This window comes from Melanotaenia boesemani, chromosome 17 (genome assembly GCF_017639745.1).
Source record: "Melanotaenia boesemani isolate fMelBoe1 chromosome 17, fMelBoe1.pri, whole genome shotgun sequence".
Lineage (NCBI taxonomy): Eukaryota > Metazoa > Chordata > Actinopteri > Atheriniformes > Melanotaeniidae > Melanotaenia > Melanotaenia boesemani.
The window spans coordinates 23,840,293-23,861,416 of NC_055698.1; the positions used below are offsets into that span (position 1 = coordinate 23,840,293).

The window sequence follows — 21,124 nt, forward strand, 5'->3', positions numbered from 1 at the left end:
TGGCCCCTCCTTACCTCTCTGAGCTACTCCACCCCTACACTCCTGCTCGGTGCCTCAGGTCAGCTGACCTGCTGCTCCTGGACTTACCAAGGTCCATATGGAAGCTCAGAGGGGATGGAGCTTTTAAAGTCGCTGGTCCAAAACTGTGGAATGAGCTCCGTCTCCACATTAGACAAGCTTCTTCATTGTCTATTGTTAAAACTCATCTTAAAACCCATTTTTTTTCTTTGGCTTTCAGCCCAGTATGAGACTGTTTCTAGTGTGCTGTGGTTTGTTTTATTTATTGGTTTTATTTGTTTAGAATTTGTTTATTCCTTTAAAATTGCTTATTGTTTTAAAACTGTTTAAATTATTTTATGATATTATTTATTTCCCAGTTGATTTTTGTATTTTTGTGTGTTGCTTTGTCCATTTATGTACAGCACTTTGTTTCAGCTGTTGTTGTTTTAAAGGGCTATATAAATAAATTTGAGTTGAGTTGAGTTCATCCAAGAAAAAAAATGTTTAAGTGAATAATAAAGACATGAAAAATAAGATGAGTTGAAAACAAACATCTTTATTTTCCGAAAACATGAATTCATTCACTAAGTTTTGAAAAACAGAAAAACAAATCATTAAAAAAAGAGAGAAAGTAACAGAAGAAAACCAGAATGAGAGTCCCTATGAGTCTTGTCAGTACTGGGAACACTGGTCTCTCCTCAGTGTCTCTGAGAGTGGAGACTGGGAGCCCTGGGTGGCCTCACAGGTCACAGAGCCCACCTTCCTCCACTGGTCTGCAGAGAGCCTCAGGGTGCTGCTCCAGCTGTAGTGGCCGTCCTTCTGCAGCACCCCGGGGCTCCTGCTGTCCTCATAGCTGCTGCTGCTGCTGCCGTCCACCTTCCAGGACAGACTCCAGTCTGAGGGGAAGCCCTTGTTGGCCAGACACATGAGTGTGGCCTTCCCCTGCTGCAGCTCCTCTGTGGAGGGGGGCAGCACCGTCAGGGTGGGACGGACTTGACCCACTGCAGAAAGAGAGGACACATTACAGACATTAGATGAAACTCCTCCTCGATGTTTCACTTCTTGCTTTTAGTTCAGTAACCATAGTAACGGACAGGCATCACTGCTGAACCACAGCAACAGACAGGTTTCAGTACTAAAGATAAAAATGTTCAAGACATTTTTTAGATGTTTTCAGCTTCTTGTGATTCACTTTGCTTCAAACTAAAATGATAGATTAGAATTTAAAACCTGATCTTTCACCTTCACACCATCTTGCCACGTCTCTGCATCACTAAATAAATTCTTCATTGTTTTCACAAATTATTATTCTATATCATTTGAAGATGTAAAATCTTTCAAATCTACTCTTTTCATCCTCCCCATAGTTACCACTACAATATGATGATATTAAATCAATCTCCCACATGCAGTGATGTAAGTAAGTAAAGTTTATTTATAAAACAATTTTCACAGATAAAAATCACCAAGTGCTGGACATTAAATTGCTGCAATAAAACAACATAATAATTTTCATAAAATGAATCATAACCATCAACAAAAAGCTTTCCTGAATAAAATAGTTTAACTGCTTTTTAAAAGAGTCCATGGAGTGGACCACATGGAGGGGCAAATGTGAAACTTTCTACCTGATACGTGACGACATGGGTCAGTATATTTACCACATTTCTGGTTAAAGACACAGAAACTTCTGATGGGTCTGGAATTTTCTTTCATATAGATACGAAGTTTGTGCAGAAAAAACTAACTAGTTTAAACAAAAACTTTAACTTGTTAAGTTAACAGATTGAACATGTTAGAAACATTTTTGATCCTCATCAGTTTTCTGAAATTTAATAATTTCCTGACTAAAACAGTAAAGACTCAGATTTTCAGAGTTTAGACTGAACAATTAAGTAATGATCTGATTCAGAAGCAAAATTTATCTGCAAACTTACATTATGAGAGAAGAAAATAACAGAACAATATTACTGAAGATGGTTTTAGTGTTTCCAGATATAGAATCTCACATTACTAAATAATTACACCAATCTTATAAAACCTCTTTTATAGATGACCAATATTCTGGTTAGGGAATAAAAAATAAACAAATGTTTACATTTTAGTTAATAAAGAATTAAGTTTACTTACAGTTAACATCCAGTCTGGTTCCTCCACCGAACGTGTACCACAGTGATACAAACTCATTGAACCGCCGTACAAAAACCTCTGACTGTACAGAGACACGGCTCTCTGACTCTGCAACAAACAACGCAGCAGAACATTTTAAGTGTTTGTGAACTGAGAATTTGCTGACAAAATATTTCACAAACATGAGAATAATATTTTCTTTATTGTACAATCATGGATATTTTTAAGTGATTTAAACATAAAGATACGTATACTTAGAAAATGACCATAAACACAAATTTAAAGGAAAAACCAGACAATTTATGCTGCATAAAAACTGTATAAAAGGATTTAATAAACCTGAATAACAGAATTGTTAATTCATATTGTAATATTCTCAAAATATCTCAACGCTGATGTTTATACAGTAAGTAATTCAAGTTAATTTAAGTGCTTTTCACACATGGACAGTCACAAAGTGCTGCACACATAAAGAGTAAAATTATGATTAAATTAAATACCAAAGTAGCCAATGAAAAGATGGCATAAGACACAATAAAATAAACAGCTAGTGAAAAATAAAACTCTCAACTAAAAGCCTGTTTTAATCAGAAAGTTTTAGCTACTTTTTAAAGGACTCCACAGATTTAACTGAATGTAGTTGAAGTGGACTGTTACACAAGCTTGGTACCACAGACTGAAAGCTTCTGTCCCTCCTGGTCTTTGTTCGTGTACGAGGAACAACAAACATTCTGAGCCAGAGAACAAAGACAGCGAGCAGCAGTGGATTTTATAAGAAGCTGACATTTATAATCTGGGGTCTGATCATTTACTGCTCTCTAAGTCAATATAATTTTTCTCCCTTAGGAATTAATCAAGTATTTTTCCTATAAGAATTTTAAACAAATCTAATAATAAGTGAGATAAAGTAAAGAGTATAAAACAGGAGTGATGTGAGCTTGTTTGATTGAATGTATTAATAATCTGGCTGCAGCATTTTGAATAGACTGTAGGCATAAAAGAGGTGATGATTTGTGCAAGTTGTTAAATAAATAATTACAATAATCTAAACATAAGGACACAAATGCGTGAATAATTCTTCCAGTTCAGCTCTGGAGACCATATGCCACAATTTATAAATGTTGTTTGAGTTACATAAAAAATAATGAGAAAGATTTTACACGGTATTTGAAAAAAAAAAAAGTTTTTTATTACACATTTATAGATTGTAAATAAAGATCTCCATTTAATTTATTATTTAGAAAGTTCTGCATTAAAATCAAGCTCAAATCACATTTAAGTGAATGAAGACATTTCTTATCAGTATATTGATTAACTGACTGATTCACTGGTAAACATCATCATCAGACTGGTCCCAGCGCTGGGTGAACTGGTAGATGAATGAGTAGAAAGTTAAAATCTGTTTTGTAATATTTAGATAAAGATTAGGAGACATTATAATATAAACTTTTTCTCTACAACATAAACTCTCAAATGTTTATATGAATCTAAAATTATGATGACATAATATTCACATAAACTAAATGATTCATTTATAATCATCATAAGACTGATCCAAGTCCCTGCTGGAGTCAGAACATTTCCATAGAGAAACACTTTGCATCAGCAGCACCATGCTCCAGTGCTCTGGGAGAGTTTATAGTCCTGAGAGTTGAAGACTGGATGACTGACAGCTGTCCTTCATGACAACAGAAGCCACAGAAATCCTCCTCATCAATAACATGACTTTGATCTGCGTCCTCATCTGGACTCTCCTCTGCTTCACTCAGGGTGAGGAAAATCATTGTTCTGTGATGTGAAAATCATTGTGAGTGTAGCTGAGTTTCACCTCACCATCTCATGTCCAGTGTTTCTTCTCTCTCCTCAGGGTCTGTTGGACAGAATGTTGTTGTGACTCAGTCAGCAGCCAAATCAGTGCAGCTCGGACAAACTGTCACTATTGACTGTAAAGTCAGTCCAACAGTAACTCACTACTCTGGTTCACAGTACTTCCTGGCCTGGTACCATCAGAAACTTGGAGAAGCTCCTAAAGCTCTGATCTATGGGACATCAGATAGATTATCAGGAATCGCCTCCAGATTCAGTGGAAGTGGAGCAGGGAATGGAGTTGACTTCACTCTGACCATCAGTGGAGTTCAGGCTGAAGATGCAGGAGTTTATTACTGTCAGAGTGTTCATAGTGGCCCCGTGTTCACACAGTGAAAAAGCATCGTACAAAAACCTCCTTCAGTCAGACTGAACAGAAACTGAACTCAGTGCTGCAGCTGGAAGTTACTCCAGCATTGATATAGTTCAGTAAACACTCACTGCAAACACACAGCAGAGGTGTTTTTATAAAATATACAGTCTGTTTTCATAATAACAGATGGATGATAATATCTTAATATATCTATATGAAATGACATGTTACTAAAAACCCAGATGAAGCATGTTTGGACTGATTACAGAACAAGTAACTTTAGTTAGAGTCACAGTTTTATTCTCTCAAAGTAACTGATTTTTAATAGTCTAATGGATTAGATTTATACAGAGTGGTTCAAAGCACTCAGGCTTTACATGAATGCTTTATTCATTTGTTCCACATTCACACACTGGTGGTGTCAAGATACATGTGTGTCCTGGAGCAGACTGATGAAAATGTGGCTTCCAACCAGCACCAACAGCCTCTCCAGTCACCAAACCTTCATACACATTCATACACCAGTGCTGCCAACACTGGAGGCAAGATGGGTCACGTGTTTGTCCAAGAACACAACGGCTGATTGACTGGGATGAAGCAGCTTTCTAACATTGTCATTCTAGCCAACTTTTAATTATATTCATGCTATAAGACTGAGCTGTCGTATACAACACCCAAGTGTTTCTTAAGACAATATTTTTACTTTTTAATAAAAGATAAATCTGTTAGAGCAGGGGTGCCCAAGTCCAGTCCTCAAGGTCTACCATCCTGCAACTTTTAGATGCAACCCTCAAACATTTGGGAAAAACAGGAGTTGGCAGTAATGAAATGAACAGGATTTCATTTTACAACCAATATGATACACAGACATAAATAAACTAAACAGAATGTTGAAAAACTCATTTCCATTAGTGACTGGATAGATTTTTTTCCCCTCAATTTGTTTATTAAATTTCAAAATCACAAGTCAAAAGCTGGATAGATTTAAACAATATTTCTTGCAGTACTTAATTGTACCATCAGATGGAGCCTCTTCCCCTTTGATTAATAGGTTGAAAGTGTATTTATTGACTTCTCCCATTTACTGAAAGAAGCCTTACTTACTATCATCAATATTACTTTGATTCTGTACCATTGGTTGGTTGAGCAAAAAAGTAAAACAATGTCAGCTGATGAAATAGTGTCTCTATAAAGGGTTGTGATATTCTTAGTAATAGATGTGCTGAGAGCAGATGGAGACAACCAGGAGAACCCTTTTATAGCACATACCTGTTACGGCCCCTTTTGGGTCTAGGGGCATAAAGGGACCAGTAACAAATATACCAAAAACTAATGGTATTTTAAACAATAATTTATTTACAAAATTTCTATATACAAACTTAAGGTGTCCTTTTCAGGGTAAACAACAAACAATAATAATGGAGCTTTATACAGAACGTTCTATACAAGTCAACAAAAACACAAAAGAAACTTGTCCATGAAAGAAACTATGATAAGAATACACTAAATCCTAATAACCAAAAGTGAGGAGATTCTCCTAGTAAGAATCTCCTAAACAAGGTCTCTATCAACCACAGTACTGAGTGCATACAAAATGAATTTCCGAAACGAAAACTAATTCAAAACAACACAAAACAAAACCCTCTGTTGCACTTTCAGAAGTTAACAAAAACCAAGAACCCTACGAACTTAATAATGGATCCACTGATCCTAACGAAACGCACAATCACAAGGAACGCTATGTACTAACAGCCAAATCGTTTACCATACACAAGCTACTCAGAGAACACCAATCAAAGCGAACTGTGCTCTAATGACACAGCTCCAGAGGAAAGGTCAATTCCTCTATTTAACTGTGAGCAATCTTCTGAATGAGCAGCAGCTGTGGAGTGCCGGAGCAGCAGCCAATCAGCGAAGCAGAAGGGAGGAATGTCGTCGTCACATCCTCATGTCCACTTGAGTGACAGGCCCGACGGCCAATCCCAGAAGGCCAAAGGATGATTAAAACGTAAATATCAGTATCTTTGATGCACAGAATCACAGGTGCAGACAGAAACAAGGTACTCAGTATGTCACTGCTGTTACTTTCTATCCTTTCCAAGATCCCATTGTACCACTTCTGTGGCCTTAAACTCTACAATGGATTTCTAGTTTTCCTCTCTTTAGCAAAAATGCACATTTTTTTTGCATAATCTGAATAGTAATTTTTAAGGACACATCACATCATGACAGGTACAGCTCACTGAATGTTGTTTTCCAAGTGGTCCATCTCTCTGCTCCCAGGTCAGTGCATGAGGTCAGAAAATTGAAAATGGATTAAAATACCATACCAGGGTTTTTAAACACCTGCCTTTTTTTTTTTAACTTGAGGGTGAAAAACAAGATCGAAGAGACTTTGTTACAGTTCCTTGGGACTCTTTTTAATGGATATTTATAAGAGCCAAACTGTCAATACAGTTTGAATGGGGCAGCACCATCAGGGTGGGGACGACTCGACCCACTGGGGGAAGAGACGGATAGACAATATGAAAAAAATTAATAAAACAGAAAAAAAAACGCCACCCTGCTGCATTTCAGCTGAAGAGTCACTGGTGTTTCACTTCCCTCTCTGAGTACAGTAACCATGGTAACAGATCATCATCACTGATGAACCATGTCAACAGACAGGTTTCAGTAGCAGATAAAAGTTTCAAACAGGAACATCTTACTTCAGTTTAATTAATAAATTTAAACTGGTGAGATCAAGAACAAGCAAGCATCAAAAATTTGAATATATTTCTGTTTTTAGTTTAAACGATGCTTAACTTATTCACATATGCATTCCTGAGAAAAAAACTTTAACACAGAGACTTTTTCAAGAAATATCTGAAATGCTGAAACAGGGAGTTATTTGTGAAGCACGAGCTTAACTTAGTTGCAGTTATTAAATATTTAATGATGTGGATCTTACATGGTCTAAGAAATCTGTGGAAGTGGAAGATATTTAGCCTTCTTATATATCTAGAAAGATTTTTACATGTTCTTAATTAAGTTAATTTTAATCTCTCAAACTTTTGAAATTATTGAGCATTTTTCATTTTTAACAAAAAATATTTCAGTTGATTTTAGAATAATTGTTTTTGTAAGAATGTACTAAATGTCAAAATGCAGACAGAAAACTGATTGAAGTTCATTCATAGAAGTGAATGAATGTTGAATAAAATCAAACCTTGGACAGTTACAGCACAGATATAAATAGATTTAAAACTCTATGTCTATTTTCTGTTAACTTTAGAATAAATTAACATATTTTTTAGCAAAAAGAAAATTTACAAGTGCATACAATTAACAACCAGTCTGGTTCCTCCAATAAAAATGTATACAAACTGTTTGAGACATCATACAGAAAGCCTCTGACTGTGGATAGACATGGCTCTCTATGAACACAACAAACACAACGCAAATACTACTTTCTTGAATGAAATTGGTTTAAAATTAAAACATACACAACAGTGAAAAGCATTTACAAAATATTTTAGAATTTAATTTTACATTTACACCCTTGTCAAATGAACTGATTCAATGTTAAAATTAAAATATTTCTGTAAACATATATTCATAATCTCTATTTTGCTAAACAATGCCCTTCAAACTAATATTTAATTATCTAAGAAAAATTAATTTATTTTTAATTTGCAGCCTTAAACTGGCCTCAGTCATTGTTAGATGTGAAGAGCTAATTTGCATCAGCAGCACCATGCTCCAGTGCTCTGGGAGAGTTTATAGTCCTGAGAGTTGAAGACTGGATGACTGACAGCTGTCCTTCATGACAACAGAAGCCACAGAAATCCTCCTCATCAATAACATGACTTTGATCTGCGTCCTCATCTGGACTCTCCTCTGCTTCACTCAGGGTGAGGAAAATCATTGTTCTGTGATGTGAAAATCATTTGGAGTGTAGCTGAGTTTCACCTCACCGTCTCATGTCCAGTGTTTCTTCTCTCTCCTCAGGGTCTGTTGGACAGAATGTTGTTTTGACTCAGTCAGCAGCCAAATCAGTGCAGCTCGGACAAACTGTCACTATTGACTGTAAGGCCAGTCCAAAAGTAGCTCACTACTCTGGTTCACAATACTTGCTGGCCTGGTACCATCAGAAACCTGGAGAAGCTCCTAAAGCTCTGATCTACTTGACATCAGATAGATTATCAGGAATCTCCTCCAGATTCAGTGGAAGTGGAGCAGGGAATGGAGTTGACTTCACTCTGACCATCAGTGGAGTTCAGGCTGAAGATGCAGGAGTTTATTACTGTCAGAGTTATCACAGTGGATATGTGTTCACACAGTGAAAAAGCATCGTACAAAAACCTCCTTCAGTCAGACTGAATGGAAACTGAAACTGAACTGACTGCTACACAGACTGACACAGTTCACTGAACACACACACACACACACACACACACACACACACACACACACACACACACACACACACACACACACACAGACAAACACATACAAAAATGTTCAAGAATCAGTAAATCTTCATAACATTTATTAAAAAATCAACTAAAACTATCTAGATGGAAACACACACTATTATGATTATAGAACCATGCTTTATCTATTTATTCATTAATATCTTTAATATTTTGCAGAAAGCATCATGGAGCAGCATCATGTGACAGTCCTAGAAAAAGCTTGTGACCTTGTGCTGGTAACTGTCTTAAACATATTGAACTTTAAAGGTAAAAAACGATAAAGACACTGATTATCATCAGAAAACTTACAGAGGAAAAAAATCATCAAGTAAATAAAAGCATCCCCCAAAATCCCAGAATATTACTTTAAACAACAATGATACAAAATTTTCCTCTGAGTCAACTTGAACCATTAATTCCTCACAGCAGCATCAACCCAGGTATTTATTACAACTTTAAGCTTGGAGATAGAAGTTAGAGAATCATGTTTATACAGAATGGTGTTTATTCAAATCAAATAGATTTGAGTTGATTAAAAAGCAAAGAATAAAAACCCAGTTAATACTGTGAAACTCAAAGTCTGTCCAGCAGAAAGAAATGGAGCAGTAAAGCTCAGCAAGATCTATTTAGTGACTACAGAGCAGCTTACAGTTGTATCACATGACTCTTGGTGACATGGAGCTTCATTTTTACCTTTGGGATCTAAATCTGACGTATTCGTTTACTTATTCTACCATTTCTTTCATGCCAATATAAATGTTGAAAATTTTCCCTGTGACAATTATCATGCGACCAAAAATTCAAGAGTTAAAGACAGAATATGAAGTCATTTTAAACTCTAGGTTTTAACTTTCAATCTTGATTTTTATATTTGTATTCATGAGATGTTCTTGAGATGCTGCATGAAGACTTGAATAATTCTAACATTACAAAACCACCAAATAATAACATCCAAACATTATAATGATTTTTACTCACGAATGCCTCCAATTTATATCAACCGTGATCTTATTACTATGATAAATGAATAAAACCTGTTCACAAGCTGCTGCATGAAATTATTCCAACATAATTTGATGTCCTTATGCAAATATCTCACATGTGAAGATGAAACATGATGACATGTAGAGGACAGCTGCAGCTGAGTGACTGTGTGTGTTTGCATATGTGTCCTGCCTCTCTGCTCCCAGCTGTTAAGAGGTCAGTGTTGATCAGTGGCTGTTCAGACCTTTCAGAGACACTGAACACACCAGCAGCACAATGATGATGTCACTGACTCTACTGCTGACCACCCTGGGGCTGCTTGTTCAGGGTGAGACTCTCTTGTGGAAACTTTGCTTCAGGATGCAACCAGGTTCACCACAATGATGTTCTGCTGTGATGGAGAAACACGGAAACAAGCAGCTTTCACCTTCTTCCATCTATTCTCCATCTTAAAGAAAAATCTTTCTTCATCTTTCTCAAACCTGGATTTGTCTCAGTAACTCTTCTACTGTTTTCCAGGTTCATCAGGAGAAATCATCCTGACTCAGACTCCTGGATCTCAGTCTGTTGTTCTAGGACAGACTGTCTCCATCACATGTAAAACCAGTACAAGTGTTAGCGACTGGCTTAGCAACTATCTTCACTGGTATCTTCAGAAACTAGGAGAAGCTCCTAAACTCCTGATTTATAAAGCTACAACTCTTCAGTCAGGAATTCCAAGTCGTTTTAGTGGAAGTGGATCTGGTTCTGACTTCACTCTGACCATCAGTGGAGTTCAGGCTGAAGATTCAGGAGTTTATTACTGTCAGCAGGGTTACAGCAGACCGTTCACACAGTGATACAACGTCGTACAAAAACCTCCCTCAGCTGGAGAGGAACTGATCTGAACCAACAGCTGCACTGAAACTAAAACAGGAGAAGAACTGAGACTAAACTGCAAAGATTTTTGTTATCAAATTTAGTTTTATGAATTAATATCTCAAAAAGATTATAGATTTAAATCTTCAGACAAGCATCAATGAGAAAATTTTATTTTAGCTTCTTGACTTTATAGGACAAAGAACAACAAGACAGTCATGTGTAATTTTAAATTACTGAGAATTTTTTTTTTAAATTTAAGATGTAAAGTTATTCTTTTAAACACTATTTTAAAACTTCGTTTTTTTTTTTTTTAATATTATACATTTTGTGTTGCAGCAAATCTGAATTCTAGACGTAAATAGTCGTCATACTGGCTGCCTGTTCATCAGAAAATAGACTTTAAATTTGTGCTGCTGGTATATAAAGCTCTGAATGGTTTAGGACCAAAATACGTCAGTGAATTCTTGACCCAGTATGAATCTACCAGAACCTTCAGGTCATCTGGATCCAGTTTCTTATCAGTTCCTGGAGTCAGAACTAAACATGGAGAAGCTGCATTCAGCTTCTACGCTCCACATGTCTGGAACAAACTCCCAGAAAGCCTCAGATCAGCTGAAACACTCAGTTTATTTAAATCCAAGTTAAAGTCCCACCTGTTCTCTGCTGTATTTCAATAGTTTTTATTTAGAAGTCCAAATGGGCTGGAATTTTTAAATGATCGTATTTTAATTCTGTCTTTCCCCACACTGGAACTTTATTACTTGGGTTTTATCTATTTTATTTTATTTTTTTCTTTCTGGTATATTTAATTAATTTATATCTTTTAATCTTTGTTTTTTTATGCACTTGTTATTGCTTTCTGCAACATGCTGTTATGTTTTATGTAAAGAACTTTGAATTGTCTTGTAAATGAAATGTGCTATACAAATAAATTTGGCTTTTGCCTTTCCTAAATATACAGAAGAGATTTTTCTCTCATGAAGGTTTTTATATTTTGATAGTATAATTATGTTAAACTTACATAAAAAAAAATAATCATTGGTTTTCAATAAATTAACAATCATTAGTGAACTTTTCATATAACCTGATGTCATGGCTGGAACAAAACAGTTAAAACTGATTTTGAATATCTCTTAATCATCTCTACATGTTGAAAGAACACAGAAAAATCTGTTTGACAAAAAAAATTCTTTATTGTGAAGAAACACAGATGAACAGAGAAACTAACTAGAAAAAAAGCTTAGAGAAAATGGAAGAAATAAAATAAAGAGTCAGAGATCAGTGACAGAGAGAAAACATGTGAGAGTTCCAGTAAATCAGGTCAGTACTGGGAACACTGGTCTCTCCTCAGTGTCTCTGAGAGTGGAGACTGGGAGCCCTGGGTGGCCTCACAGGTCACAGAGCCCACCTTCCTCCACTGGTCTGCAGAGAGCCTCTGGGTGCTGCTCCAGCTGTAGTGGCCGTCCTTCTGCAGCACCCCGGGGCTCCTGCTGTCCTCATAGCTGCTGCTGCTGCTGCTGCCGTCCACCTTCCAGGACAGACTCCAGTCTGAGGGGAAGCCCTTGTTGGCCAGACACATGAGTGTGGCCTTCCCCTGCTGCAGCTCCTCTGTGGAGGGGGGCAGCACCGTCAGGGTGGGACGAGCATCACCTAGGAGACACCAATCAGATTAGAGGACAAGAACCACACAGCTGTCAAACCTCCAGAAGACAGTTGGACACCTTTACTGTGAGAGAGGAGATTTCCTCCTTTAAGAAGTTTCAGTAACATTTTATCTGCTTCATCTCTCGCACGTTGTTTCACTTCCCTTTTAGAAACCTTTCATGCATGTCAGGACACAGAATCCTCATATGAGCTGACATACATGAAACTACTGAACATGTTTAACATAAAAACATTAACTGCACTTTAAATGTCTAAATAAATTATATAAACTTTTAAGCAAAAAGTTGAACAATTGTTCACAAAATTTGACACTGAAATTCAGATTAAAAATGTGTAAATGTTGTGATCTTAAACATTCTGTATATCACTGAAATCCTGGTACAAACATAGCTGCTGTTCTACTTTGCAGGAAAGCAGCAACTGATCATTTCCACTGTTGAAGGACAAGATGGTTTAACAAAGATCCAAAGACTGAATTCACAATTTAACAGATCTGACTAGAAAATAAAACATTGTTTAAACATTTTTATGCTGCTCCAACTAATTTATATTAATCACCTTAAAAGATTAAATGATTAAATATGACCTTCAGTAACACTGTTCACAATAAGTTTAACTCAACATTCAGATGTTATAAAGACATCATTCTAATAAAAACTATTTTTGTTCTTTGATCAGTAAAGTTGTTTAAAACATTTACTGGAAAATGTAAAGAAAACTTTTTAATTTAATGTCAACATTGAGAAACTAACAACAAAATATGAATATGAAAGTTTTTTAGGTCATTCTGATAAGAAGTGAGATTTTAAAAGACTACAGTTATGTCCCTTATTAATAAAAAGTTTCATGATATTCACAAACTTACTTCCAACATCCAGTCTGGTTCCTCCACCAAAAGTCAACCACAGTGATACAAACTGGTTGAGTCGTCGTACAAAAACCTCTGACTGTAGAGAGACACGGCTCTCTGACTTTCAACACAACAAACTCAACACAAACAATCCTGTTCCTTAAAGAAACAACAAAAATAAAATAAAGATTTAATTTTTTCAATGATATAAGTATGAAAAATAACAAAAATGATCTTTATGATTGTTTGAAAACCACAACTGTAATTAGAAATAAAAACTGTAGACATGAATGAAAATGATAAACAATTTAGGAAAATATTTCCTAAAGCAAATAATTTACAAAAATATCAACATTATTTTTCATTCAATTAAAATTCTGATGAAGTGATTAATTATTGATTAACATAATCATAGAGATTCAAGTCCCTGTTGGAGTCAGAACATTTCCATAGAGAAACACTTTGCATCAGCAGCACCATGCTCCAGTGCTCTGGGAGAGTTTATAGTCCTGAGAGTTGAAGACTGGATGACTGACAGCTGTCCTTCATGACAACAGAAGCCACAGAAATCCTCCTCATCAAACACATGACTTTGATCTGCGTCCTCATCTGGACTCTCCTCTGCTTCACTCAGGGTGAGGAAAATCATTGTTCTGTGATGTGAAAATCATTTGGAGTGTAGCTGAGTTTCACCTCACCATCTCATGTCCAGTGTTTCTTCTCTCTCCTCAGGGTCTGTTGGGCAGAATGTTGTTGTGACTCAGTCAGCAGCCAAATCAGTGCAGCTCGGACAAACTGTCACTATTGACTGCAAAGTCAATCCAACAGCAACTCACTGGACTGGTTCAAAGTACTACCTGAACTGGTACCATCAGAAACCTGGAGAAACTCCTAAAGCTCTGATCTACTGGACATCAGAAAGATTTTCAGGAATCTCCTCCAGATTCAGTGGAAGTGGAGCAGGGAATGGAGTTGACTTCACTCTGACCATCAGTGGAGTTCAGGCTGAAGATGCAGGAGTTTATTACTGTCAGAGTTATCACAGCATCAACAGTCAGTGGGTGTTCACACAGTGAAAAAGCATCGTACAAAAACCTCCTTCAGTCAGACGGAACAGAAATTGAACTCAGTGCTGCAGCTGGAAGTTACTCCAGCATTGATATAGTTCAGTAAACACACACTGCAAACACACAGCAGAGGTGTTTTTATGAAATATACAGTCTGTTTTCATAATAACAGATGGATGATAATATCTTAATATATCTATATGAAATGACATGTTACTAAAGACCCAGATGAAGCATGTTTGGACTGATTACAGAACAAGTAACTTTTGTTTCTGCCCAGAGTCAAAGTTTTATCCTCCCAAAGTAACTGATTTATAATAGTCTAATGGATTAGATTCATACAGAGCGGTACAAAGCACTCAGGCATTACATGAATCCATTATTCATTCAACTCCACTTTCACACACTGGTGGTGGTAAGTTACATGTGTATTAGTGATGCGCGGGTCGGGTTTTTTTCCGACCCGCGGGTCCCGCTCTTTTAAAAAAATTGGACCGCACCAACCCGCCCCGCACCTCCGCTTCTATTTTTTAACCCGACCCGCCCCGCCCCATTAAAACACATGTTATGATATTGACGAATGCTTTTATTTAGTCTGAGAAAGGTGCATATGGTCTCCTAAATTGGCACTGGAACCTGGCAACACAAAATGTATTTTCATTTGAACGTTAATAGGCAAACAAATAAAGTGTTTTAAAGCGTTTAAGTATTATAAAGCCAATGCTGCTGCTGTTGTCTGCACTGATTACCTCGTTGAACCTGTCCCAAACCTGTGATTTAGCCATTTGACCCTCTTTCTTCTTTTTAAGGACGTAAACTCCCGAACGAATGTTATTCAACACTCCTTCCATCTTTTGTTGCTTGTCTGCTTGGCGCTTTCTGCACGTAGCCTGCCTACTACGCGCCTACGTGGACATTACGTTATAAAACGTGACCTGTGTTTAAATAACTGATAAATATTTTGTCTTACATATTATAGTAACAAAATGTAGACACTGATTAAGGTCTTTATTTTCAGTTTGACAAAAAATAAAATTAATAGATAGAACTAGATATTTCAGAATAGTAAACCACACCAACCCGCCCCGCAGTGAAGCGAAAATTCTTTGACCCGCCCCAACCCGAACCGCGGGTACCCCGCGGGTTAGGAAGCGGCCCGCGCATCACTAATGTGTATGTCCGGGGGCAACTGATGGAAATGTTGCTTCCAATCAGCACCAACAGCCTCTCCAGTCACCAAACCTTCATACACATTCATACACCAGTGCTGCTAACACTGGAGGCAAGATGGGTCACGTGTTTAGTCCAAGAACACAACGACTGATTGATTGCGATGAAGCAACTTTCTAACAATGTCATTCTAGCCAATTTTTAATTATATTCATGCTATAAGACTGAGCTGTTGTATACAACACCCAAGTGTTTCTTAAGATAATATTTTTACTTTTTAATAAAAGATAAATCTGTTAGAGATTCTGCTTCATCTATAATTTCCTATGGACTCAAACATTCAGGAAAACAGGTGTTGGCAGTAATGAAATGGACAGGATCTCATTTTACAACCAATATAGATACACAGACATAAATAAACTAAACAGAATGTTGAAAAACTCATTTCCATTAGTGACTGGATAGATTTTTTTCCCCTCAATTTGTTTATTAAATTTCAAAATCACAAATCAAAAGCTGGACAGATTTAAACAATATTTCTTGCAGTACTTAATTGTACCATCAGATGGAGCCTCTTCCTCTTTGATTAATAGGTTGAAAGTGTATTTATCGACTTCTCCCATTTACTGAAAGAAGCCTTACTTACTGTCATCAATATTACTTTGATTCTGTACCATTAGTTGGTTGAGCAAAAAAGGAAAACAATGTCAGCTGATGAAAGAGTGTCTCTATAAAGGGTTCTGATATTCTTAGTAATAGATGTGCTGAGAGCAGATGGAGACAACCAGGAGAATACTTTTATAGCACATACCAAAGGAAGATAAAATGTAAATATCAGTATCTTTGATGTACAGAATCACAGATGCAGACAGAAACATGTCTGGACAGAAACAAGGTGCTCAGTATGTCACTGCTGTTACTTTCTATCTTTCCAAGATCTCTCTGTACCACTTCTGTGGCCTTAAACTCTACAATGGATTTCTAGTTTTCCTCTCTTTAACAAAAATGCACATTTTTTTTTTTTTTGCATAATCTGAATAGTAATTTTTAAGGACACATCACATCATGTGCAGGTACAGCTCACTGAATGTTGTTTTGCAAGTGGTCCATCTCTCTGCTCCCAGGTCAGTGCATGAGGTCAGAAAATTGAAAATAGATTAAAATACCATACCAGGGTTTCTAAACACCTGCCTGTTTTTTTTTTTTAAACTTGAGGGTGAAAAACTAGATCAAAAGACTATATTACAGTTCCTTGGGACTCCTTTTAATCAATATTCATGAGAGCCAAACTGTCAATACAGTTTGAATGGGGCAGCACCGTCAGGGTGGGGACGACTCGACCCACTGGAGGAAGAGACGGACAGACAATATGAAAAAATTAATAAAACAGAAAAAAAAACGCCACCCTGCTGCATTTCAGCTGAAGAGTCACTGATGTTTCACTTCCCTCTCTGAGTACAGTAACCATGGTAACAGATCATCATCACTGATGAACCATGTCCACAGACAGGTTTCAGTAGCAGATAAAAGTTTCAAACAGGAACATCTTACTTCAGTTTAATTAATAAATTTAAACCGGTGAGATCAAGAACAAGCAAGCATCAAAAATTTGAATATATTTCTATTTTTAGTTTAAACAATGCTTAACTTATTCACATATGCATTCCTGAGAAAAAACTTTAACACAGAGACGTTTTCAAGAACTATCTGAAGTGCTGAAACAGGGAGTTATTTGTGAAGCACGAGGTTAACTTAGTTACAGTTAATTAATATTTAATGATGTGGATCTTACATGGTCTAAGAAATCTGTGGAAGTGGAAGATATTTAGCCTTCTTATATATTTAGAAAGATTTTTACATGTTCTTAATTAAGTTAATTTTAATCTCTCAAAATTTTGAAATTATTGAGCATTTTTCATTTTTAACAAAAAATATTTCAGTTGATTTTAGAATAGTTACTTTTTTGTAAGAACTAAATGTCAAAATGCAGACAGAAAACTGACTGAAGTTCATTCATAGAAGTGAAATAATGTTGAATAAAATCAAACCTTGGACAGTTACAGCACAGATATAAATAGATTTAAAACTCTGTCTATTTTCTGTTAACTTTAGAGTAAATTAACATATTTTTTAGCAAAAAGAAAATTTACAAGTACATACAATTAACAACCAGTCTGGTTCCTCCAATAAAAATGTATACAAACTATTTGAGACATCATACAGAAAGCCTCTGACTGTGGATAGACATGGTTCTCTATGAACACAACAAACGCAACGCAAATACTCTCAGTATGTCTTCTTGAATGAAATTGGTTTAAAATTAAACGATACACAACAATTAAAAACATTTACAAAATATTTTAGAATTTAATTTTACATTTACACACTTGTCAAATGAACAGATTCAATGTTAAAATAAAAATATTTCTGTAAACATATATTCATAATCTCTATTTTTCTAAACAATGCCCTTCAAACTAATATTTAATTATCTAAGAAAATTTAATTTATTTTTTAATTTGCAACCTTAAACTGGCCTCAGTCATTGTTAGATGTGAAGAGCTAATTTGCATCAGCAGCACCATGCTCCAGTGCTCTGGGAGAGTTTATAGTCCTGAGAGTTGAAGACTGGATGACTGACAGCTGTCCTTCATGACAACAGAAGCCACAGAAATCCTCCTCATCAAAAACATGACTTTGATCTGCGTCCTCATCTGGACTCTCCTCTGCTTCACTCAGGGTGAGGAAAATCATTGTTCTGTGATGTGAAAATCATTTGGAGTGTAGCTGAGTTTCACCTCACCATCTCATGTCCAGTGTTTCTTCTCTCTCCTCAGGGTCTGTTGGACAGAATGTTGTTGTGACTCAGTCAGCAGCCAAATCAGTGCAGCTCGGACAAACTGTCACTTTTGACTGTAAGGCCAATCCAACAGTAGCTCACTGGTCTGGTTTACAGTACTGGCTGGCATGGTACCATCAGAAACCTGGAGAAGTTCCTAAAGCTCTGATATACAGGACATCAGATAGATTTTCAGGAATCTCCTCCAGATTCAGTGGAAGTGGAGCAGGGAATGGAGTTGATTTCACTCTGACCATCAGTGGAGTTCAGGCTGAAGATGCAGGAGTTTATTACTGTCAGAGTTATCACTGGTTGAATAATCAGCTTGTGTTCACACAGTGAAAAAGCATCGTACAAAAACCTCCTTCAGTCAGACTGAACAGAAACTGAACTCAGTGCTGCAGCTGGAAGTTACTCCAGCATTGAAATAGTTCAGTAAACACTCACTGCAAACACACAGCAGAGGTGTTTTTATAAAATATACAGTCTGTTTTCATAATAACAGATGGATGATAATATCTTAATATATCTATATGAAATGACATGTTACTAAAGACCCAGATGAAACATGTTTGGACTGATTACAGAACAAGTAACTTTTGTTTCTGCCCAGAGTCAAAGTTTTATCCTCCCAAAGTAACTGATTTATAATAGTCTAATGTATTAGATTCATACAGAGCAGTTCAAAGCACTCAGGCTTTACATGAATCCTTTACTCATTCGCTCCACTTTCACATTCACTGGAGGTGGTAAGTTACATGTGTATCCACATCTGTCCTGGGGCAGACTGATGGAAATGTAGCTGTTAATCAGCACCAACAGCCTCTCCAGTTACCAAACCTTTATGCACATTCATACACCAGTGCTGCCAACATTGGAGGCAAGATGGGTCACGTGTTTTTCCAAGAACACAAAGACTGATTGACTGCAATGAAGCAGCTTTCTAACATTGTCATTCTAGTTCATATTTCTGCCATCTACTTCTCAAACAAATATCCAAACAAGACAAAGATGTTTACCTGCTAAAACCTTTGCTGCACCTGGAAGTTATCAAGAACACTGATACAGTTTACCAAACACAAACAGTGTTCAGACACACACATTATATCTTCAAAAAATTGTTAAGTGATGACAGTAAACTTTGTGTTCACGTGATTTTGAAGCGTTTGTGCTGAAATTCTCGTTCTGTAGACGTCACCATCAGGTCTGCCTCTCATTGCTTGTTGTGTTAACTTTGAATTATGAGCTAATTGGGAAAGAAAATATTTGCATTAACTACCAATCTGGGAGATATTTATTTTGTCTTTGATATTTATCTTTTTATTATCTATTTATTGCCATGACAACCATGTGTCCTGTCCTGTGTGCAGCACATTAAAACAGTTTTACAGAAATCCTCCTCAATAACACTGAAAAGGACCGAACTGCCTGCTGCAGTTGGAAGTTACTGCAGAGACTTGATATTAAACACAAAATGACTTCATTTGATCAAAGTTTACAACACAAACAGATAACAAAAACTTTGTGTAACAAGTTTCCCTGAACCTAAAGTTTTATTAGTAGACAAACATCAGATCTTCCTCTCAGTGTGTGTCACCTCAGAGCTATAAGTAAGAAATTTTCGATAAACAGAAACTCTTTGTATATATAAAATATTTACTAGAATTTATTCTGTATCTGCTGAGACATCAACATGATGAATAAGAGTCTGGATTCATCCATTTCTGCAATTAAATAACTGTGTGTGTTTGCATATGTGTCCTGCCTCTCTGCTCCCAGCTGTTAAGAGGTCAGTGTTGATCAGTGGCTGTTCAGACCTTTCAGAGACACTGAACACACCAGCAGCACAATGATGATGTCACTGACTCTACTGCTGACCACCCTGGGGCTCCTTGTTCAGGGTGAGACTCTCTTGTGAAAACTTTGCTTCAGGATGCAACCAGGTTCACCACAATGATGTTCTGCTGTGATGGAGAAACACTGAAACAAGCAGCTTTCACCTTCTTCCATCTATTCTCCATCTTAAAGAAAAATCTTTCTTCATCTTTCTCAAAGCTGGATTTGTCTCAGTAACTCTTCTACTGTTTTCCAGGTTCATCAGGAGAAACCATCCTGACTCAGACTCCTGGATCTCAGTCTCTTGTTCCAGGACAGACTGTCTCCATCAGATGTAAAACCAGTACAAGTGTTAGCGACTGGCTTAGCAGCTATCTTCACTGGTACCTTCAGAAACCAGGAGAAGCTCCTAAACTCCTCATTAGTTATGCTTCAACTCTTCAGTCTGGAATTCCGAGTCGTTTTAGTGGAAGTGGATCTGGTTCTGACTTCACTCTGACCATCAGTGGAGTTCAGGCTGAAGATTCAGGAGTTTATTACTGTCAGCAGAGTAGCAGCTTCCCGTTCACACAGTGATACAACGTCGTACAAAAACCTCCCTCAGCTGGAGAGGAACTGATCTGAACCAACAGCTGCACTGAGACTAAAACAGGAGAAGAACTGAGACTAAACTACAAAGATTTTTGTAATTAAATTTAGTGTTATGAATTAATATCTCAAAAACATTATAGATTTTAATGATAAGACAAATATCAATTAGAAAAGTTTGATTTCATTTGTTTGATTTTTTTTCATATAGAACAACAACACAGTCACTGAGACTGAATTAAAAGTTTATTATGAAAGTAATATTTAATTTGCTATTTAAAAAGGTGTATTAAAAATATTATTTTTTTGTGTTGCAGCAACCCTGAATTTTATAAGAAAATAGACAGAAGATGTTTTTGATCTGATGATTTTTCTATATTAATAGTAATAATTATATTACATCAAAATATTTATTTTTTTTCAGTAAATTTACATTAACAAGTAAACATTTAATTTTGCCTAAAATCTATATATTTATAGATTTTACTTGATTATGTA

At 36.4% G+C, this 21,124-nt stretch overlaps 1 protein-coding gene and 7 gene segments (V, D, J or C); 6 read left to right on the forward strand and 2 right to left on the reverse strand.

Moving 5' to 3' along the window:
• Positions 1–536: 536 nt before the first annotated feature.
• LOC121656344 (immunoglobulin lambda-like polypeptide 5) lies at positions 537–2,916 on the reverse strand. Its single transcript, XM_042011416.1, has 3 exons — positions 2,736–2,916; positions 2,131–2,238; positions 537–1,001 (listed from the first exon to the last, which is right to left on the reverse strand). Exons 1-3 carry the CDS (start codon positions 2,914–2,916, stop codon positions 673–675), a joined length of 618 nt encoding a protein of 205 aa, XP_041867350.1. The 3' UTR covers positions 537–672.
• Positions 2,917–3,831: 915 nt separating this feature from the next.
• LOC121656219 lies at positions 3,832–4,320 on the forward strand (the record flags this gene model as incomplete). The annotated part of the segment is given in 2 exon segments: positions 3,832–3,900; positions 3,998–4,320. Coding segments are annotated over 2 exon segments (372 nt in total), but the record flags the coding sequence as incomplete, so codon positions are not given.
• A 3,827-nt stretch (positions 4,321–8,147) lies between these two features.
• LOC121656346 lies at positions 8,148–8,634 on the forward strand. The segment is given in 2 exon segments: positions 8,148–8,202; positions 8,300–8,634. Coding segments are annotated over 2 exon segments (384 nt in total).
• A 1,286-nt stretch (positions 8,635–9,920) lies between these two features.
• LOC121656221 lies at positions 9,921–11,135 on the forward strand. The segment is given in 2 exon segments: positions 9,921–10,078; positions 10,270–11,135. Coding segments are annotated over 2 exon segments (372 nt in total).
• Positions 11,136–11,784: 649 nt separating this feature from the next.
• On the reverse strand, positions 11,785–13,606 carry LOC121656347. The segment is given in 3 exon segments: positions 11,785–12,261; positions 13,142–13,247; positions 13,532–13,606. Coding segments are annotated over 3 exon segments (510 nt in total).
• Positions 13,607–13,712: 106 nt separating this feature from the next.
• Positions 13,713–14,202, forward strand: LOC121656348. The segment is given in 2 exon segments: positions 13,713–13,761; positions 13,859–14,202. Coding segments are annotated over 2 exon segments (393 nt in total).
• A 3,852-nt stretch (positions 14,203–18,054) lies between these two features.
• On the forward strand, positions 18,055–18,566 carry LOC121656215. The segment is given in 2 exon segments: positions 18,055–18,103; positions 18,201–18,566. Coding segments are annotated over 2 exon segments (393 nt in total).
• A 1,425-nt stretch (positions 18,567–19,991) lies between these two features.
• Positions 19,992–20,704, forward strand: LOC121656220. The segment is given in 2 exon segments: positions 19,992–20,103; positions 20,295–20,704. Coding segments are annotated over 2 exon segments (372 nt in total).
• Positions 20,705–21,124: the final 420 nt, after the last annotated feature.

Coding starts and splice junctions, on each gene's coding strand:
- LOC121656344 (XM_042011416.1), bottom strand. CDS start 2,916: ATGTCAGCTTCTTATAAAATCCACTGCTGCTCGCTGTCTTTGTTCTCT. Junction 2,239..2,735: donor TCTGTGGAGTCCTTTAAAAA/GTAGCTAAAACT, acceptor TGTTTGTTGCAG/AGTCAGAGAGCCGTGTCTCT. Junction 1,002..2,130: donor AACCAGACTGGATGTTAACT/GTAAGTAAACTT, acceptor CTCTTTCTGCAG/TGGGTCAAGTCCGTCCCACC.